Here is a 17829-nt window from a genome sequence, read left to right on the forward strand (position 1 = left end):
AAATGTTTTACATCTATTATACTTTTAGATAGTAAAATTTTTCTTTAAAATTTAATTAGAGGTTAGAGTGATAGGCTGGCTGAAGCATGTGGTTTAATTACATCTCCTTTGTAAATTATGAGAAAACACAGTTACTATGTACTGATGAAGGGTGTGGACCCGAAAGCTTTACAATAAAGTGTTTGGTGTGTCAAGTGTTCGTGGTTGTTCGATATATTTTTGAAGCAGTATCACCAGTGTTGTGACTTTCTTATGTAAGATAAACACTCAGGGGAAGTGTCTGTATTGAATAAGGTCACACAGATTAATTGTAGGAATGAACACAAATAAGGAGGACAGGTGATACAACCTAATGTACAGCTGATGAGGGCATGTCAATGTAAGACAGTTGTAGCAGCAGCACCAATTACATGTCAATATGGTACAGTAGGGACTGACAATGAAAATGTGTATTATGTGACTGTCATACAAGGTGACTTAACAATGGGGAATATGTCTGTGTGAGAGAAGCATCCTTACATGAACAATGCAGAGGACATCTATCAGAGATGTTATATACAATTGGGGTAGGGAGCATATTGTGAAGCTGTGCAAACTGATTTCCCTGAATGTGAGTATAATCTCAGCAGATGCCTCCAGCAAGTGGGATACAGGTAAAGGCTCATGGACAATATCAGAACAGTACCACCAGTAATCCCATGTTTCTGACATAACATATGTGATTTAGAGTGACCAGATGGTTCTGCATAAACACACCTGTACAACTATTACAACATGTCTGCACTCTATAAGGTTAAGCACGCACAATGTCCTGACACTGTAACATCTTCTGGAGGTGTTAGGAGGGACATTGCTATACCTGTATGTGACATTATGATCAATACAGGCTAGTTGACTGGTCTGCATAGCTGCATATCATACATACACACACACACACACACACATATATATATGTATGTGTATATATATATATATATATATATATATATATATATATATATATATATGTTTACCTTTATAATGCCACAACATATGTGTACAATCATGTGCCTGACTTTTAATGTTGGAAACTGCACTGTCGAATCCTTAAAAGAGTGAATCTGCTACCCAAACAAAGTTGACACTCCGGGAATGTCGACTTTGTTTTAAACACCCGTCATTTCCGGATATCTTCTAAGATCATTATGCAGGGGGACAAACTCTCCTGCACCTCCCACACCCCCTGATAATTTTATATACTAACTCTGAGATTGCACTACAGTGAGGGAAGGAGTACATATCCCGATCCCCACTGTAGTGTGAGCTCCACTCAGAATGCTGAATTCACATGAATGAATGCACACTGGCATTCGCTCTTTTGTGAGTTTGGCAATTTATAGTTTGCTAATACGAACTTTTGCAAACAGCTTTTCGCACATCTGACCATTGCACAACATTTTAAAGGTAAGCCATATATATATATATATATATATATATATATATATATATATATATGTGTGTGTGTGTGTGTGTGTGTGTGTGTATATATATATATATATATATATATATATATATATATATATATATATATATATATATATATATATATCACAATCCACACTGTCACAAATGTTATCCATTCCATTACATTAATGTTGTCAAACAGCTATGTATGTACTGTGTGCATCACCAGAGCAGGTATCCCACATGCATCTGATGTAAGAACTTGATATTTCCACACCATCAGACAGTAATGTTTATGCCACAAAAAGAATATCAAGGTATGGCCAATAAAATGTGTGACAATTCACTGTGGCAAAGGTGGCACACTTCAGTTACACATCACTGGAAGATGTGTATTTAGGTACGTGAAGAAGAGTGCATTGTTCTTAATTACTGGTGTGATGAAGGCTATGAACTACAGATGCATTTATGGCCTGTGATGTAGATGTCCTTTACATACACAGTAGTTGTGTTACATACAAGGCAGTATCCAGCACTTTGGCCACGTGCTGGTGGACATTCCACATACCATCTACCCCAGGACATAGGTCACATACCGAATGGTCTGATTATAGGGGGGTGATGTCCACATTATACTTGGGTTGTGTGTTTATTTTCCTGATGTAACAAATCCCCCCATCTTTTTGTGTCATTGCAGGTGTTGTCATGCCTGTGCAGCAATTATTGGTGTGTGTTGATAGTGTCTGTATTACACTAATATCACAGATGAAGTCAATAATTGTCCACAGTCTGTAGTCCTTCAGTCAACTGTTTGGACACATGATGTGTATATCATTTGTGATGTGTGTGACTTAAATAATGGACAGGAAAAGGCCTAGCAGACTGCTCTGATGTACATACTTGATCACTGGACCTGACATATAGTTCACTTCACACAGTTCAACCTATTTAGATGCCACATATATGATACGGTGGTCTTCCCACTTAGTGATATAGATATTTATGCCCACATCTGACAGTGTTAAGTAAATACCTCAGTGTGGATTTGTGTCAAATGTCTTGGGCTTGTCAAGTTCAAAAGGATGATAGTGTTGTTGTCATGCATACCCTCAATGACCTCTTTGAAGATATCTAACTGATGTAACAGACATGATGTAGCATTAACAAATCATACAGGTCTGTTGCACACAGCTAGGATATTACTAGTGTCCATTTATAAAAGGCCCATGATGACATGTTGGTCTACCTCACAGATGAGGAGAGTCAGGATGTGTCTATACATGCATGCATTGGGTACAGTCCCCCCAAACTCAGATGGATGCATGTTGATGTACAGTCATCTACAGGAAGATAGTCTGTGTGGAGGTGTGTTGAAGTGTGTATTCAACCATGTCAGGAAGGTGTATGTGCTGAGTCATGCGATAGGTGATCTGTGGTGTTTTCAGAACCCATTAATTCTGTGTGATAGGCCTGGATGAAGGTAAGACAGTGCATACTGGCTATCCTGATCTGGCCTATAGTTTGGACACAATCCCCCATGCAAGTATCATTGAGAAGCTCTCCCAGCTGGGGATTAGCCCTTGTGTCTCTAGATGGGAAACCAAATTGATCACTGACAGAACACATACTGTGAAAGTTGGTGAATCAACCTGTACCAGTAGATCTGTCACTATTGGCATACCCCAGGTATCTGTGCTTGGCCTTTTACTGGTTTGAATCCATTTCTCAACAGTTCAGGCTAAAGTATACAATATGGCTTTTGACTTACTGCAGTTGTTGATTCTTGCATACTGGGTGCAATCACTGAGTCCACCTATGATGATAACATACTACAGGAGGGGCTAACACAGAGAAATGATTGGTGACAAAGCCACACAGTCTACAAATAAATGTAAAAATGTGTCTTTATTTTGTCCTGCAAAGTGGAATGCCCTGCTAATTACAACACTGACAGCAGTCCCGCTATGCTGAAACCCAGTGATGCAAGCACCAACAACACACATTGATAGCAATCTGAACTTCAACCACAAGCTGTCCACACAGGTATTGAAAGCCTATGTTGTGTACATCATAAGTCATGCCATTGTATTCAGATCTGAGGATTATATTACATCACTGTACTTGAACCTCATCAGAACACTAATAGAGTATAATGCAATCTTTTGCATGTACCTCACCAGACACATGTAGCAGCTATTGAGACCATAAGGGATTCTCACCAAGGAAACACAGGGCCTACAAAGCATGCCATAATGTATGTGGATAGACTGAAAGCCATGTCACTGTAATTTGTATCGTATAGGATGAGGTGACTTTTGCCTGGCCTCCAGATCAGTCTCTGACCCTGCTTTGGTGGGAATATTGCACATGCACAAATCAGATATAGCTGATGAAATCAGCAATGTCTGATGTGGATAATATGGTAATAGCAGTGTCCCACATTCTGGTGTAAAAGGCTCTCTCGAATGTCAAGCACGTGGACAAACACACATACCCCAGTTGACTACAGTGAGAATAGTAGCCCTGCCTATGTACATACGTAGACTACAGAGCTCAGTACTTTACACAAGCTCCACAGCACAAGTTCGACTTTTACAAGGCTGTAGGACAACTTATAGTGGATGACATCAGCAGTGCATGTTGGAGAGAAGATGCTGGGATGCCTGAATGAAATGGATGTTTAGGCATGTGCAAGTGTCAAAATACTGACGACCCATGAGAGTGAAGTGATAACTGTAGGATATGCACTTATGCTTTTCTGGCTAGACACACACACACACACACACACACACACACACACACACACACACACACACACACACACACACACACACACACACAGTTGACTGCAATGAGAACAGAACCCCTACCTATCTAAGTACATAGACTACAGAGCTCAGTACTTTACGCAAGCACCACAGCACAAATCTGACTTTTACAAGTTTGCAGTACAACTCCTTATAGGAGTAGGTCAGCCATATTATCTGCTGTTAACTGATGTGGCCATGCCCGATCATGCTGCCATAGTGATAGTACTTCCACTGCTCTGTCAGTGGATGAGTTGTCCAAACCCAGACATAGTAGGCAATGAGGTTGTGATCCTGTGTGTATTCATGAGGGCATCTCGTACTGCAGATCAGTCACATTAAGGTAGCAGCAGTGCATCTGACCATGGGCATGCCAGTGCAACTCCTGGCTGAGCCAGTTCTCATGGTCGGGTATGACAGTGATGAACTGCCATGTCTATCATGCAGGGCTCACACCTGTCTGACATGCTAAGACATACAGCTAGCACAGAGCGTGGCTGTGTTTATGCTGGCACTCACACACCAATTTCACCTGGAGAGCCTCTACCGACATACACACAACAGTTACATGGTTCAGCCATGAAGCTTAAAACTCATTTTGTCTCAAGGGCCATTTGTTACTTTATCCAAATGTCTGCCTGCTTTTCGTTCTTACTCAAACACAGTCACTGACCTTTTGTGTCAACCTAGGCTTTCTGACACCCCCCCCCCACACACAACACCCTGTGCAAGTGATGATAACTGTGCCATATCCCTGTTTTCTAACCTTTGAATTCAGGGATACATAAGCTTTGTGTCTGCTCAGGGTGCATAGATGACTTAGTGCTTAGTATATCTGCATTTGTGATGTTGAACTGGTAACTGTGCCTTTGACTTATACTGATCTTAGAAAGTTCACAGGTGATAGCATCAAACTTTTTTTGCACCAGTATTGCTAATGATCTTATGAGGGCTGTGATGTCAAGCAAAGTTCCTCATTAGCACTCTTCAAGAAAAATCTTGATAAGTGGATGGGAAATAGGAAATACATCCCGGGGATCACTTCTGTGGCTCTGCTCGACAGGGGCACAGGAAAATAACTTTCTTGGATGGAGTAAGCCAGGGAATCTTGTTGGCTAGGCTTACTTAGGCACTTGTGCCGATAGCCTAGTACCTACCTATGAACCTAAGTATGAAACTAAAATGTGTCTCATTAGTTTCTAGCTTCTCTCTTTAATTATTTTCCAGTACAAATGTATGGTGCTAAACTGAGGGCAATCGGTGACCATCAGTACTTTTGAGAGGTATGACTGCATGAATATTTGATGCCTGAGGCCTCCTACTTAATAATAGACACATATAAGTCCCATAATTCTCTGCTGTCACATGTTAAGGTCATTTTTGTACAAATCACCCACTTTTTACTTGCTTACACTACCAAGTAACAACATGCAAGGATATATCTTTCATTCATATGATACACAATACACTCCAGGTTCAACACTTACCTTGTAAATCCAGCAGTTGCAACAGTTTTAGTTCAAGGCTTACTCTGTCTGATGATAGGAATACACAGCCAATACATGGGTAGGTAAAGGTTGTGAGCATTGCCTGGCATCAGTGTTACTATATGTATATTCATAGGAGGAAGGTTTTAGCCACTTAGGTGGTGACTGAGTGTGCTGTGCGTTGCCACTTAGCCAATGCAAGGACATATTCAGCAAGCCTACATCTGCCTACACATACAGCAGCTACTGGTTCCCCTCTGACTCCTCACCTGTGTGTGACCATCATGAACTTGCCATTGGTGGTAGGATGCATGCACCTTCCCCTTGTTAATCCTGCTGAAGCTGTTTTCTCAGGATGTTGTGTAGCATGGCACATACTGTGAATATTTCAGTAATGTATTTGGATTGTACTGCAGGGCTCCCCCTCATGTATCTAGGCACCAGAACCAGAACTTTAGGAACCCAAACACATGCTCTACGATATTTTTGGTTTCAGCATGTGCCTCACTTTGACATTCTTCAATGGGTGTATGTGCTTTTCTGATGGGTGTCATCAGCCACAGTTCTAGTGCATAGCCTACATCCCCCAGTAAATGACTCTGTGGGATATTCCCCTAGTGAACATCTTATACATTTGGGAGGTGTGCCAGATATGTGAGTCATGGTAACTGCCTAGGTTGAAAACACATATGTTCAGCATGATTCCCTTGGCATTACACACAACTTGGAAATTAATAGAGTAGAAACTCTTTCTATTTATGTAGAGTCTTCCGTGTTTCTTGGGTGGTGCCTTAGTTTCTATATGTGTGCAATCTATGACACCCAGTTCTTCAGGGTAGTGCATTACAGGGTAGAACCCCGGCATATTTCTGGCCCTGTCTTCAGGTGTACTGGGAAAATATATGTGGTCACTGGCATGTTGAAACATAGCATTCAGGACTTGAAGAAGGATCCTGGATACTGATGCCTGTGACACCACTAGCATGTCTCCTGTTGGTCTCTGAAAGGTTCTTGTAGCTAAACTTCTAAGTGGTATACATACATTTGTCTCCACTAGGATGGGTTCCCCTCAGTTTGCCATGGCTCTGAGTTGAGGATGACAGAGGTCGCAGAGTTCCTGTAGTAAGTCTCTATTCACCCTGTAGTGCTTTACAATTTCTACATCATTTAAATTGTGATAAGTTAAACGGAGTCTGAAAACTTTTCTCCTTCTTGGCCTTGGCCTATTAGCAGCAGCATTGACTTCAGCCTGTTGCACATACACATGAATTAAAGTAGCAGCAGCCTATAACATTGTTTCTGCATTGACTCCTTTCTGTGGCTGTATTCCAATAGGTTTTGGAGTTCACAGGGAAAACCAGCACTGAGTCTACACTGTTGCTTTATAGCTTATTGAATATCTCCTCCATTTTAATATCTCCTCCATCTTGGATGCAGTAATCAGCATGCCACAGTGTTTACCTTGTTTGCATGGCTCTACACACTGTGTAGAGCTGCTTAATGAATCTAAAACAGGACGGTACTGTGTGGATGCACACACACATACATTTTATTGAACCTGGACACATGTTAACCTCAATATCTGAAAACACCATGGGAAAATTTTCTGATCTTTGGCAACATTTTTTATTTGTAAACATTATTTCTTTAGTAGATACTAGCTGTGTCATTTAATGTTACTATTATACTATAAATTCCTTAATGTATTACTTTGAATACTAGCCAGATTACAAATTAGCTATTTTGCTTTTGATTTTGATACTTTATATCTATCTTTGCTGTAGTACGCAATAAGAACTCTTGTAGCCAAATTATAGGAGGAGGACTGCAAATTCAATTTATGCAACATCTTCATTACTCATCCTAATTGCAGAATGCTGCCAGAGACACACATGACTGTGACAGACTGGCAATAAAATTTTAGTATATGGAACACTGACACATGAATGACTGGGAAATTCACTCAGAGTCTTGTTGTCGTATGAGGGTTGCTGTACCCCTTAGCCAATTTGTTCCAAGTTTGGAGTACACGATAAGAGATTATGGAACTTGGAGACTAGTGTGAGACCCTGATAAAGAAACAGAAAACTGTATTACTTACCTTGTACAGCATTTTATGAACTCTTTCTTGCAGAAGCAGTCCAGGCATTGTGAATTTCTCCACTGAGAATTCAAAGGATGAATGGTTTTATCATAGATGTCCTTGCATTCTGAGGGGTACTCATGCTTTAAATCTTCATCATTATACATAAAATAAAGGAAAAATAAGTCATTAGGCATCTGCTTGTAAGACAGTTCTGGATCATGCTATCTATAAATACTGCTATGAATTGCAAGGTCAAATAACACAGCTTTAGTGCACTACACTTTCCCTTCATGGAGCTCATTTAATTTTACAAGAAGCTATTAAGTAAATAAAACAGACATATGAACATAATTATACAGTTCACACATAAAATAATCAATATGTGCTGGCCTTAATCAAGATAACTATAAAACCAAAAACTGGCTTTACCACCTGCAGCTCTCAGTCCTGGAAACAGGTATAAGACATGTGATTCCGGAGCAGTGAGAAGGTCTGGGTTTACAGCAGGAAATTAAAGCTCAGGCACTGTGGCATCTGGAATGACTAAACCTTTCTTGGAAAATTATTGTGGAAAAAATACATTTTTGTTGATAATGGCTTGTTGGGCAAAACAGCTTAAATTCATAGTAGGAAAGCCAGACTAGCAAAATCCGACAGATTTTTTTCTTTTGCTGTTTAAGGATAGCAACAAGCAGAGAATATGTGAATACAGTGTACCTTAGCTATAGCTTCTGACTTAGCCCTATGTAGAAGACATTTAAAAATCAGATAACATCATTTGTTAGAGAACAAGGTATTTATTTTATTTATTTATTTATATTTGTTTGCAGTGGTAGTGCACTGATCTCAATAGATCATTTGCAGGCACAGCCTGGGTAATAGGATCACATAAGAAATGAACAAAACATATTTACAGATACAACAATATGCTAAAAACAAATATATATACATATTTACAGATACAAGAATATGCTACATCATTTAGTTCAAGAAGCAGTTTACAATGACAAAACATGGATGGAAAAATAGAATTATTCTTAGAGCTTTATGGATAAATCATAGTCATAATGACTGATATGGCTTATGCTACAGAGGTAGCAGCATATCATTATATAGAGGTATAAATATATTAAAAGATGCAAGTGAGAATAGTTTCAACAAAGGAAACTGTGGGCAAAAGATAGAGAAAAGGGGACAGAGGCATGCAGAGGTAAAAGAAGTAGAAAGGAGTAGGGTGAGAGATCCAAATAAGTAAGGGGATGACAAGATGAAATAAGAAAGGATGAAACAGGGATAAAGGGGTGTGAAAGATGTGCAGGGTTCATGTAACATGACCTGAATGAATGCAGCTGTAGTTTGCTTGGATGAAGAAGAGTTCCTTGAGCTGTTGTCTGAAGTTCAAGTACTTTTGGACATTTCAGACTGCGACAGGAATGAAGTCCCGTAGTGTAGGTGCTAGGATAGTGAATGCATGGTCAGTGCAATAAAGTTTAGTATTTGGAGTTAGTAGGGTAGGTTGAGATTGAGATATACCCCTGAGATTATGTGTGGGGGTTTTGGTGAAAAGTTTCTGAGTGACAGGGGAAGATGTCTCAGGTGAAAGGACTTTGTGAATTACTTATCGTAGTAGGATGTTGGTTGTCAAATGTACTGGGAGTCATTTAGCTTTGATGAGAGCCAGGCAGTGGTGTTCATTATATGGGGATATTATAATGAACTGGTAGATTTTATAGGAGATTGTTTGTAAGGTGGTGTCATTTTTCATTGAGGCTACAGCTATTATGGGTTGTCCATATTTGAGTTGAGATAATAGTATTCCTTTGCCCATGGCAGCTTTGGCTGGTTTGGGCAAAAGAGGTCAAAACCTTGTTTGTTCAGAACAATAGTGTAGTGATCTTTTTGCATGTGTTTTGAATGTGTAGTCAAAAGTTAAAAGATTGGTCTAGCCAAATTCCAAGATATATGAAGGATGTGGTAAATTCTATGGTGGTATTATTAACATCTTTAATATTAAGGAAGCTGGGTGCTTTGGCTATGCTGTGTTGGTTCCAAATACCATTGCTTTTGTTTTTGATGGCCTGAGTATATGTTTCTGATCTATTGGCTACTGATTGAGGGTTTAGATGTCACGTCGGAGCTGAGTTTGTGTAATATAGTGGGATTTGTTTGATCAGTAGGTGACCATGTCATCTGCATAAAGAATGAGAGGTATCTGAGTATCAGACGTGAATTTGCTGATAAATATGGAAAATAACAGAGGGGATAAAGTGGAACCCTGGGGAAACTCCTTTCATAAGAGGAGCTGTTTCAAATGTGGTGGTACCTACTTTCACCTTGAAGGATCTATTGGTAAGAAAGTCTACAAACCAAGGTTTTGCATCGTCACTAAAATGCAACAGGATAAGGAATATAATTGTTGCATCTTTCATAACCCAAATCAGCTCTGATATTTTCATTTCTTATTAGTATTGGAGTTTAGGTTCAGATGTGCAGTATCCATAGGTAGGCCCACAGCTTTACTTCCTTGAAGAGCATGTGATATGGGCAGTATCAGCATTGCCACCGCTGAGTACGTGCCAGCATAGAGTACTTATGGATCATTCAGTAACTGGTGTCAGTTTCTCAAGGCTTTCCAAGTGTTGCTATTTGTAGGATGAGGGTACATGAACAGAGATGGGGAGAGTACAATACTAATATTAACAGATTGTCGAACCATAGGAAAAGAGTGAGAGAGGGAATTTGGTGAGCAGCTCAAGAACAATTGCATGGCATTGTTTATAGCATAGCATTGTTTATAGCATGGCATTGTTTAAGATGCAAGTCCATAATTCATTTTTGGTAGAAAAACTGACAAAAAGAGTGGTACTGATTTTGTCAAAAGAAGACCCCATGATAAGCCACTACAGTCCCACTGCAAGGGGATGGGGGCTTCTATACCCATTGATAAAATGTAACCTTGACAAACAGCAACTCGTGGGGGTTACACCTCTTTGATGTTACAAGTTCCTGGCTTTGTTTTCCTTTGCTTATGTGGAATAATGGGAATATTATCGCTCATGTTAAATATTATTCTTTATGGGGCTTTCTCTTTTCTTCAGGCATATGGAAATGGAGTTAATGCATATAATTAAGGGGGCAGGGGTGAAGTAAGTACAGGAGCCACCCTCTCTTTGTTTTTACAATACGTTGAGTAACAGACCACGTGTCCACATATGATCAACTAGTTCCTTCACTGAGGATCTGGAAGTTGGGCTTTCTAGTGAAAAAGGTGAAGGGTTTTCTTTTGTAGTTCGCATTTTAAGCATCGTGGAGTCAGAGCAGAAACAACAAATGACTGCACAAAAAAAAAAAAAAGTTTTCCTCCAGCAACTGGAAACCTTCTTGTATTGCATCTAGAGATGAATCCTTTTTTCCTTCAGAGGCAATTAACAAAAACTTGTTGTTTCGATTTTAATTTAATTTTTGTTAAGATAGGTAAAATTAACTGGGCAATAAATACTAACCCTTAGAATTTCTAGGATTAGCTTATGTTGAGCAGCAGGCTTTTTGTTGTATTCTTTTAGACAACATTTCATTTCTTCCATGGGTCAGAAATCAGTCTGCTGCTTTGTTATACCATTACCTAAAGTGTTCGATATTTAATGGTATAGAGAAAAAAATCCTGGGCATAACTGTCAGCCTCTAAGTGCATGAAATCTGGACAAAGCCTAAAATAATGGGGGGGGGGGTGCAAAGGCCCACACCCAGAGACAGATTTTAAATGTTTCCTTTATAATCTTAAAAAGTTGTTTGAATAACAGGTTTTGTGTTAGCATGCATTTCCTGAAGGATATGAAGTCTGAAAAACAAATGTATGTCTTTGTTTACTAGATTCAATCCTCAGTGATTTACCAGAAAATTACACATTTTCTGGGGAACACACCAAAATCAGGAGGCAAAAATCTGGAGATTCTGCTAAAATTGGTTGATATTCAGGGAATACAACCTTCTAGACTTTGCATTAACGTCAGACCACTCTCTTTGTAGCAAGATCAGGATAAAAATATGTTTGTTCTCTTCTCCTAAGCAGGAAGACAATAACTGACCAAAAGTGGGGTCCAAAAGAAATGGTGAATAAGTTACTAGTAAATGGATGACTGTAATTCTAGTGGCATAAAAAGGTAGTTTGATGTGTCCAAGTTGGGATACACACAAGTAGGCTTAAGTGAGAATTACTTGTTGTAGCTAGTTGTTTGCTTTGTTTAAGATAGCTTTCACATTTGGCTAGCTAAAGTGTGTTTTTAATTTAAGAAGACTGGAATTGCAATTCTAGTGGGAGTAGAAAAGTAGCCTGGTCTATCCAAGTTTAGAAACACACAAGGGGGCTTAAAGGGTCAAATACTTGTTGTAGCTAGTTGGTACCTTTTCAGTTTTGGCAAACCAAGTATGCTTTTACATTAAGAAGACTGGGACTGCTATTCTATTGGCAATAGTAAAATAGTCTTGACAGTCCAAGTTGGGAAACACACAGGGAGATTTAAAGTGAGCTTGTTTCATCAGCCAGGGGACTTATTACAGACAGTTGTTTGATGTTATCTGCATTTGAGAGCTACTTTTGCTGTACTTTTGCAGATAGAAGTTCCAGGATCATCCATCTTGTGACAGAAGGTGTTTATGTGGTCCATCTGAGTTGGTAAGCATACCAGGGATCTCAAATTGTAGTTGTTTATTTGCGAGAGGATACAGGAGTAAGTATTCAGCTTTTGTCTGACTGTTATAAATTAGGAGTTTTTTCACAGAACTGTTCACTATGCAGTGGCAGTTAGCAGTAACCTGTACAGTAGCAAACCTATAAAGCTAGTACTTAGGACTTTAACTTGTAACACAGAATGGCTTTGCATGGAGCTGGACTTAAGGCAGCTAGTTAGTGCATCTAACAGCACTAATATCAGATCATAGCACTATCTAACATCTATCATTAACCCTAGACACCACTCAGGTGACTCCTGCAAAACCAAGTCCCTAAACATTCATACCCAAACCTAATGCATGTTTTGACAACATGGATTTGCAAGTTCTTAATGTCTCTGTGGCCAGCTTGGTAGCTATCAGGATCCTGAGAAAATGTAGCAATTATCTCATGTACTCAGGCAACCTTTTAATCCTTAAAGAAACTAACATAGCATGTGAGAGATATGCATGCATAACTTCCTTGGAGGCAAAAATTTTGCTTACAAACAAGGTTGTCAAGAACACACACACTACATTCTTCACAAATACAGCTCACCACACACACACACACACACACACACACACACACACACACACACACACACACACACACACACACACACACACACACAGACACATACATACACAGACCTTCTTATGCTGAGGTACATAAAAGAAACCTCTACATACCTCAATGACCTCCTAAGTCATCAAACAACAACACCTATCCTCAGCAACCACTAAAGCACACACCAAAATGAACACCTAACACCACACATAAGCCTATACCCAATGATGCCTCAAGAGCAAAGCCCATAAGGCAAGGAAACTCTTAACCTGGTACTCTTGTCATGGGGAGTCTTCTGCATTACATACAAGTACCTCTGTCAAGAAGATGGACAAGGAGAAGATAACAGTTAGTTGCCTATCTGGAGCCAGGATCCACAATACCATGCACACACTGAAATTGCTGCACCACAGGTACCATCATGGTTCTATAATAGTCCATGTGGGTGTAAATGACCTGAGATGTACTTTACTGGGATATATGAAAAGACACATTATGGAGCGCTCTGATTATGCGTCACAGACAAGTACCCATATTGCATTGAGCAGCATTCTACCTTTACCAAGGATGATTCCACAGTAGAAACAGAAAATGGCTGATTTTAATAACTGTCTTAGTTTCTGGTGCCACTCCAGGGGTATCCAATATCTATTAGCATGGGAGGACATGGTTGGTAGACCACGTTGCTTAGCGAATGATGGTCTGCACCTGTCACCCCCTGGGAAGTTGAATATTCATTTTATCCATCCCCTTTAAGCTTTTTTTAGGCAATGTCAAAATAGCAAGACTACCAACATAGCAAAACAAGGAAAAAAAAAAAACTCAGAGCAACCTTAGTGTGTTACTGGAAACCCCACACCCTACAAGCTCTACAAACTGTGTGGAATGGAGACATCTGTGCTGTCACCAAGGCTTGGTATAATTCTGCATAAAGTACTCTGGCAGTGCAAGGCTACAATGTCCTTCCCACATTTAGACCAACAGCAACACAGACTAGGTCTAAATGTGGGGATGTCTTAATCAGTATTAGCAACAAATACAACTCCAGGTTGGTTAAACAGGATGACGCTCGGGGGTTCATCCATGTTCTAGCCTCCATAGACAATGTTCCTTGCCATGTTCTGGCCAACTACATGTCACCTTCTCTGACTCATGAAGATCATAGCTGTTGCCTAGATCTACTAGAGGCACTGATCATCCACCCAAATACTCTATTCATTAGAGACTGTAACTACCCTGCTATTGACTGGGAAACACACACTGCCTCTAACTTACAGGCACAACGTTTCCTGAACTTTATCAACACAAACACATTGGACCAGATAGTGCACACTCCAACCAGAAGATCAAACATATTGGACCTAGTACTCACCAATATGGGAGAGCATTGCACCCCCCCCCCCCCCACTGTGTCACATCCTAATTGGTGAGGTCAGAACACAAAGCTGTTGCCCCTAAAATAAAAATCAAGCTGGAAAACAAAATTAAACACATCACAGTTAGTAACTATTCAAAATAAAACTACATCCTATTAAGCAATAGTTTGACAAAATTCACAGCTCCCCCAAACCACAAGAACACAATTACTTATTCAAAATTATTTACAGAAACCCTGTTAAAAATGTAAATTGCTGCACTGAGGCTGCCATACCTACCAGAATTAAACCCAGATTTAACACCAAAAACAAACCCACACTGGTGGAATCCTTACCTTAGCAGGTTATATAACAAAAGAAAAACGCTCATGATCAAAATCAGAAAGACCGACTCTCATAGAGACAAGAGCTATTTGATTCAACTAAACAAGAAACTAAGAGGCTTAATAAAGTTCACCAAAGACAATTATGAGGTTAGGATAGCCTCACAGGCTATGGACAATCTTAAGGCCTTCTTCAGCTATGTCAGGAATATAAAAGGTAACACTCAGCAGTGTGCAAAACTGGTAGTAAATGGCACAACTTTCCCTGGGCAGGGTGACATTGCAAATCTACTCTCTGATATATTTAGCTCATACTCCCTCCCACTACCACTGTGAAGTCCTTTCTAGCATATCCCCCCCCCCCACACACACAAATATCAACAGAGAGTAGGCCCTGGTGATGCTCAGTAAGGAGATAAATACTGCTTCAGTGGGCCCTGACAACATCACTGTTTTCATCCTAAATAGCCTAAAACAAGACCTAGCAGGACCTCTTGAAACACTCTTCAACTACAGCCTCAAAACAGGTTACATGCCTGGTGAGTGGAGGGTTGTGGTGGTCATCCCACTTCATAAGGGTTGACCATCAACTGTCCCTGGGAACTATAGACCCATCAGTCTGACAAGTCTGATATACAAAACCATGAAAGAAATTTTCATGACAATGATCAACAAGGACATTGGCAACCTACAGACAATGGCCCCATCCCAGTTTACCTTTGTTAAGTGAAGGTCTTGTCTACTCAACCTGGTAGACTTCTTTGAGAGGCTATGGATGAGGGAGAAATGTTACATGCTGCCTACCTTGACTTGGCTAAGGTATTCAGTATAAAACTCCACTCAGGTACTGTCGATAAACTCTCAGAACTAGGCATAAATTGCTACATAATTTGCAGATTTCTGGCTGGCTCAAAGATAGGACTCAATAAGTCAGAATCAGTAAGGCCACCTCCACCAGGAGAACTATCACCAGCTGAGTATCACAGGGCTCTGTGTTGGGCCTGCTCCTGTTTGGCATCTACTTCTCAGAAGTAAAGGCTAATGTCAAAGGTCTTTGGTACACCAAGTTTGCAGATGACTGTAAATTGGGAGCTATCATAGATTCCCCCATGACAGCAATATCCTACATGAGAGTCTAACACAAAAAATGACTGGTGTCAAAGCCACAAATTAACACTCACTGTTAAGGAAAGCATTATAGTATCCTTTGGGAAATTGGCCAGCCAAGATAATTACTGTATAGATAAAACACCCCTAAGAGATGGTCCACCAAAGCTAATTACTCCATTGAGAAAACATCCCTAAGAGTTGACCCAATAAGGATCCAGGAACATATGTTGAAAGTAATCTGGCCTTCAACTGATATGCAGCCAAGATAGTAAGAAAATCTTTCTATGTTGCTCAACTTATAAACAAGGGTATGGTATTCGGGTGGAAGGAAGTTATAGCAGCATTCTACTCATCCCTTATCAGACCCACCATTGAGTACAATGTCCCCTCTTGCATGTACCTAACCAGGAACTTGAATACCCTGTCTTACACAGATTGTCTTAAGGCCCTATTTCTGTACTCTGTCTCTTACACTATACTGAGAAGCAACCCATGTCTAGCATATAAGGCATCTTCATATCCAGCTCTGATCGACTTCTTGCACATCCACAAAACAAAGAGCACCAAAAATACTAGATCCATGGACCTGAACTTTGCTTGTGACATAAATAGAACATACTGGAGAGACTGATATGTGTCTCAAAGGATCCCTGTGCTGTGAAATAAGCTCCCCATCTATGTGATGCTCCTCAAAAGAAAACTTGATTATTCAGTGGGAAATCAGAAATTCACCCCAAGTCTGGGCTCCAGGTCTCTGATGGTATATTAATCCCCAACTAACATACCCTCCACACAACCTTTAGCGACTCTTGTTGACTAACATACCCACCATATAGGCATCCAAGGAACTCAAGGACAAAATTGGGTTGGGTTGCATGGCTAGGCTTGTAAAGACCCTGGTGGTTGTTAGCCTAGTATAAACCTATGAACCTATGTATTAAAAACATTAGATTGCCTTCAGTTTAAAGACCATATTTAAATATTAAGAACTGCTATAGAAAGTTTGTCTGCTGCCCTTTGTATGTCAGCTCTAGCGATTCCTGTGCTCTCCTCTACTAAGGTTTGATTTTCTGTTTGCTGGGTGTCCTTATCTTACTTCGTATCATGGTACTGATTGCTTAAACTCTAACACAGATATGTACCCCCTGTTTATGTACCTTTATTCATGAATTATATGACAAAAACTTCAACTACCCAAGCATTTAAAAGATGGGCAGATCCCTAATAATGAAAGCAGTTTGGAATGAGTGTAGGTCACAAGTAAAAATTGTTAGTTAATGCGATATTTATGGGAAAAAAACAGTTTGAATCTATATTTACTCTAGCGTATTAAACTTATTTTTATACCCTCCATCATGCAAACATATTAGTGCCCAGCTCAATCTTTTACCTCCTTAGTTAACCCAATTAACTCAGGTGACAGCACCTTAAAGGAAAGAAAAGTTGCCTCATGCAGTACAGCTTCATTCAAAGAGGACAAGTTTCACACAAACATGCAGTTCACACATTTGCTATCAAGGCACTGTCTTACCCTTGGAATTACTCTGCTACTGAACAACAAAGTGAGTAAAACATTTTTATACCAATGAATAAGAATAAAATATAGGGCCCTGTGCAGAAAAAGCCCTGATTGCTGCCTGGATGCCAGCATCTCATGACTGGCTCTCATCCAATGGGGATGAAGTGGGGTGAGGGATGACAGCTGTCAGGCAGCAGAAATGCAGAGAATATAATAAATACAAATGAGATGAAATAGATGAAACATGGGGGAAATAGAGAGAGAGGTGGCTGAGATATGCAAGTTCTGGTTCTGCAGTATGGCTCAAAGAATTACAGACAGACGTTAGGCTGTGGGCTTTGGAGCTGAGCATACTTAATGATGAAACCAGGAGACTGTAGGGAATGAGCAAAATATTTAT

General features: G+C 39.9%; 1 protein-coding gene across 1 annotated transcript in view; it reads right to left on the reverse strand.

Annotated features, from left to right (window-relative positions):
- The window catches only part of LOC122812094 (beta-microseminoprotein-like), a 67524-nt gene that overhangs the window by 8144 nt on the left and 41551 nt on the right, over window positions 1-17829 (reverse strand). Inside the window, exon 2 of the mRNA XM_044084370.1 lies at window positions 7839-7971. Coding sequence (XP_043940305.1) covers window positions 7839-7971 — 133 coding nt within the window. The remainder of the gene's footprint in view (window positions 1-7838; window positions 7972-17829) is intronic.

This window comes from Protopterus annectens, chromosome 9.part0 (genome assembly GCF_019279795.1).
Source record: "Protopterus annectens isolate FY-2018-M chromosome 9.part0, PAN1.0, whole genome shotgun sequence".
NCBI lineage: Eukaryota > Metazoa > Chordata > Ceratodontiformes > Protopteridae > Protopterus > Protopterus annectens.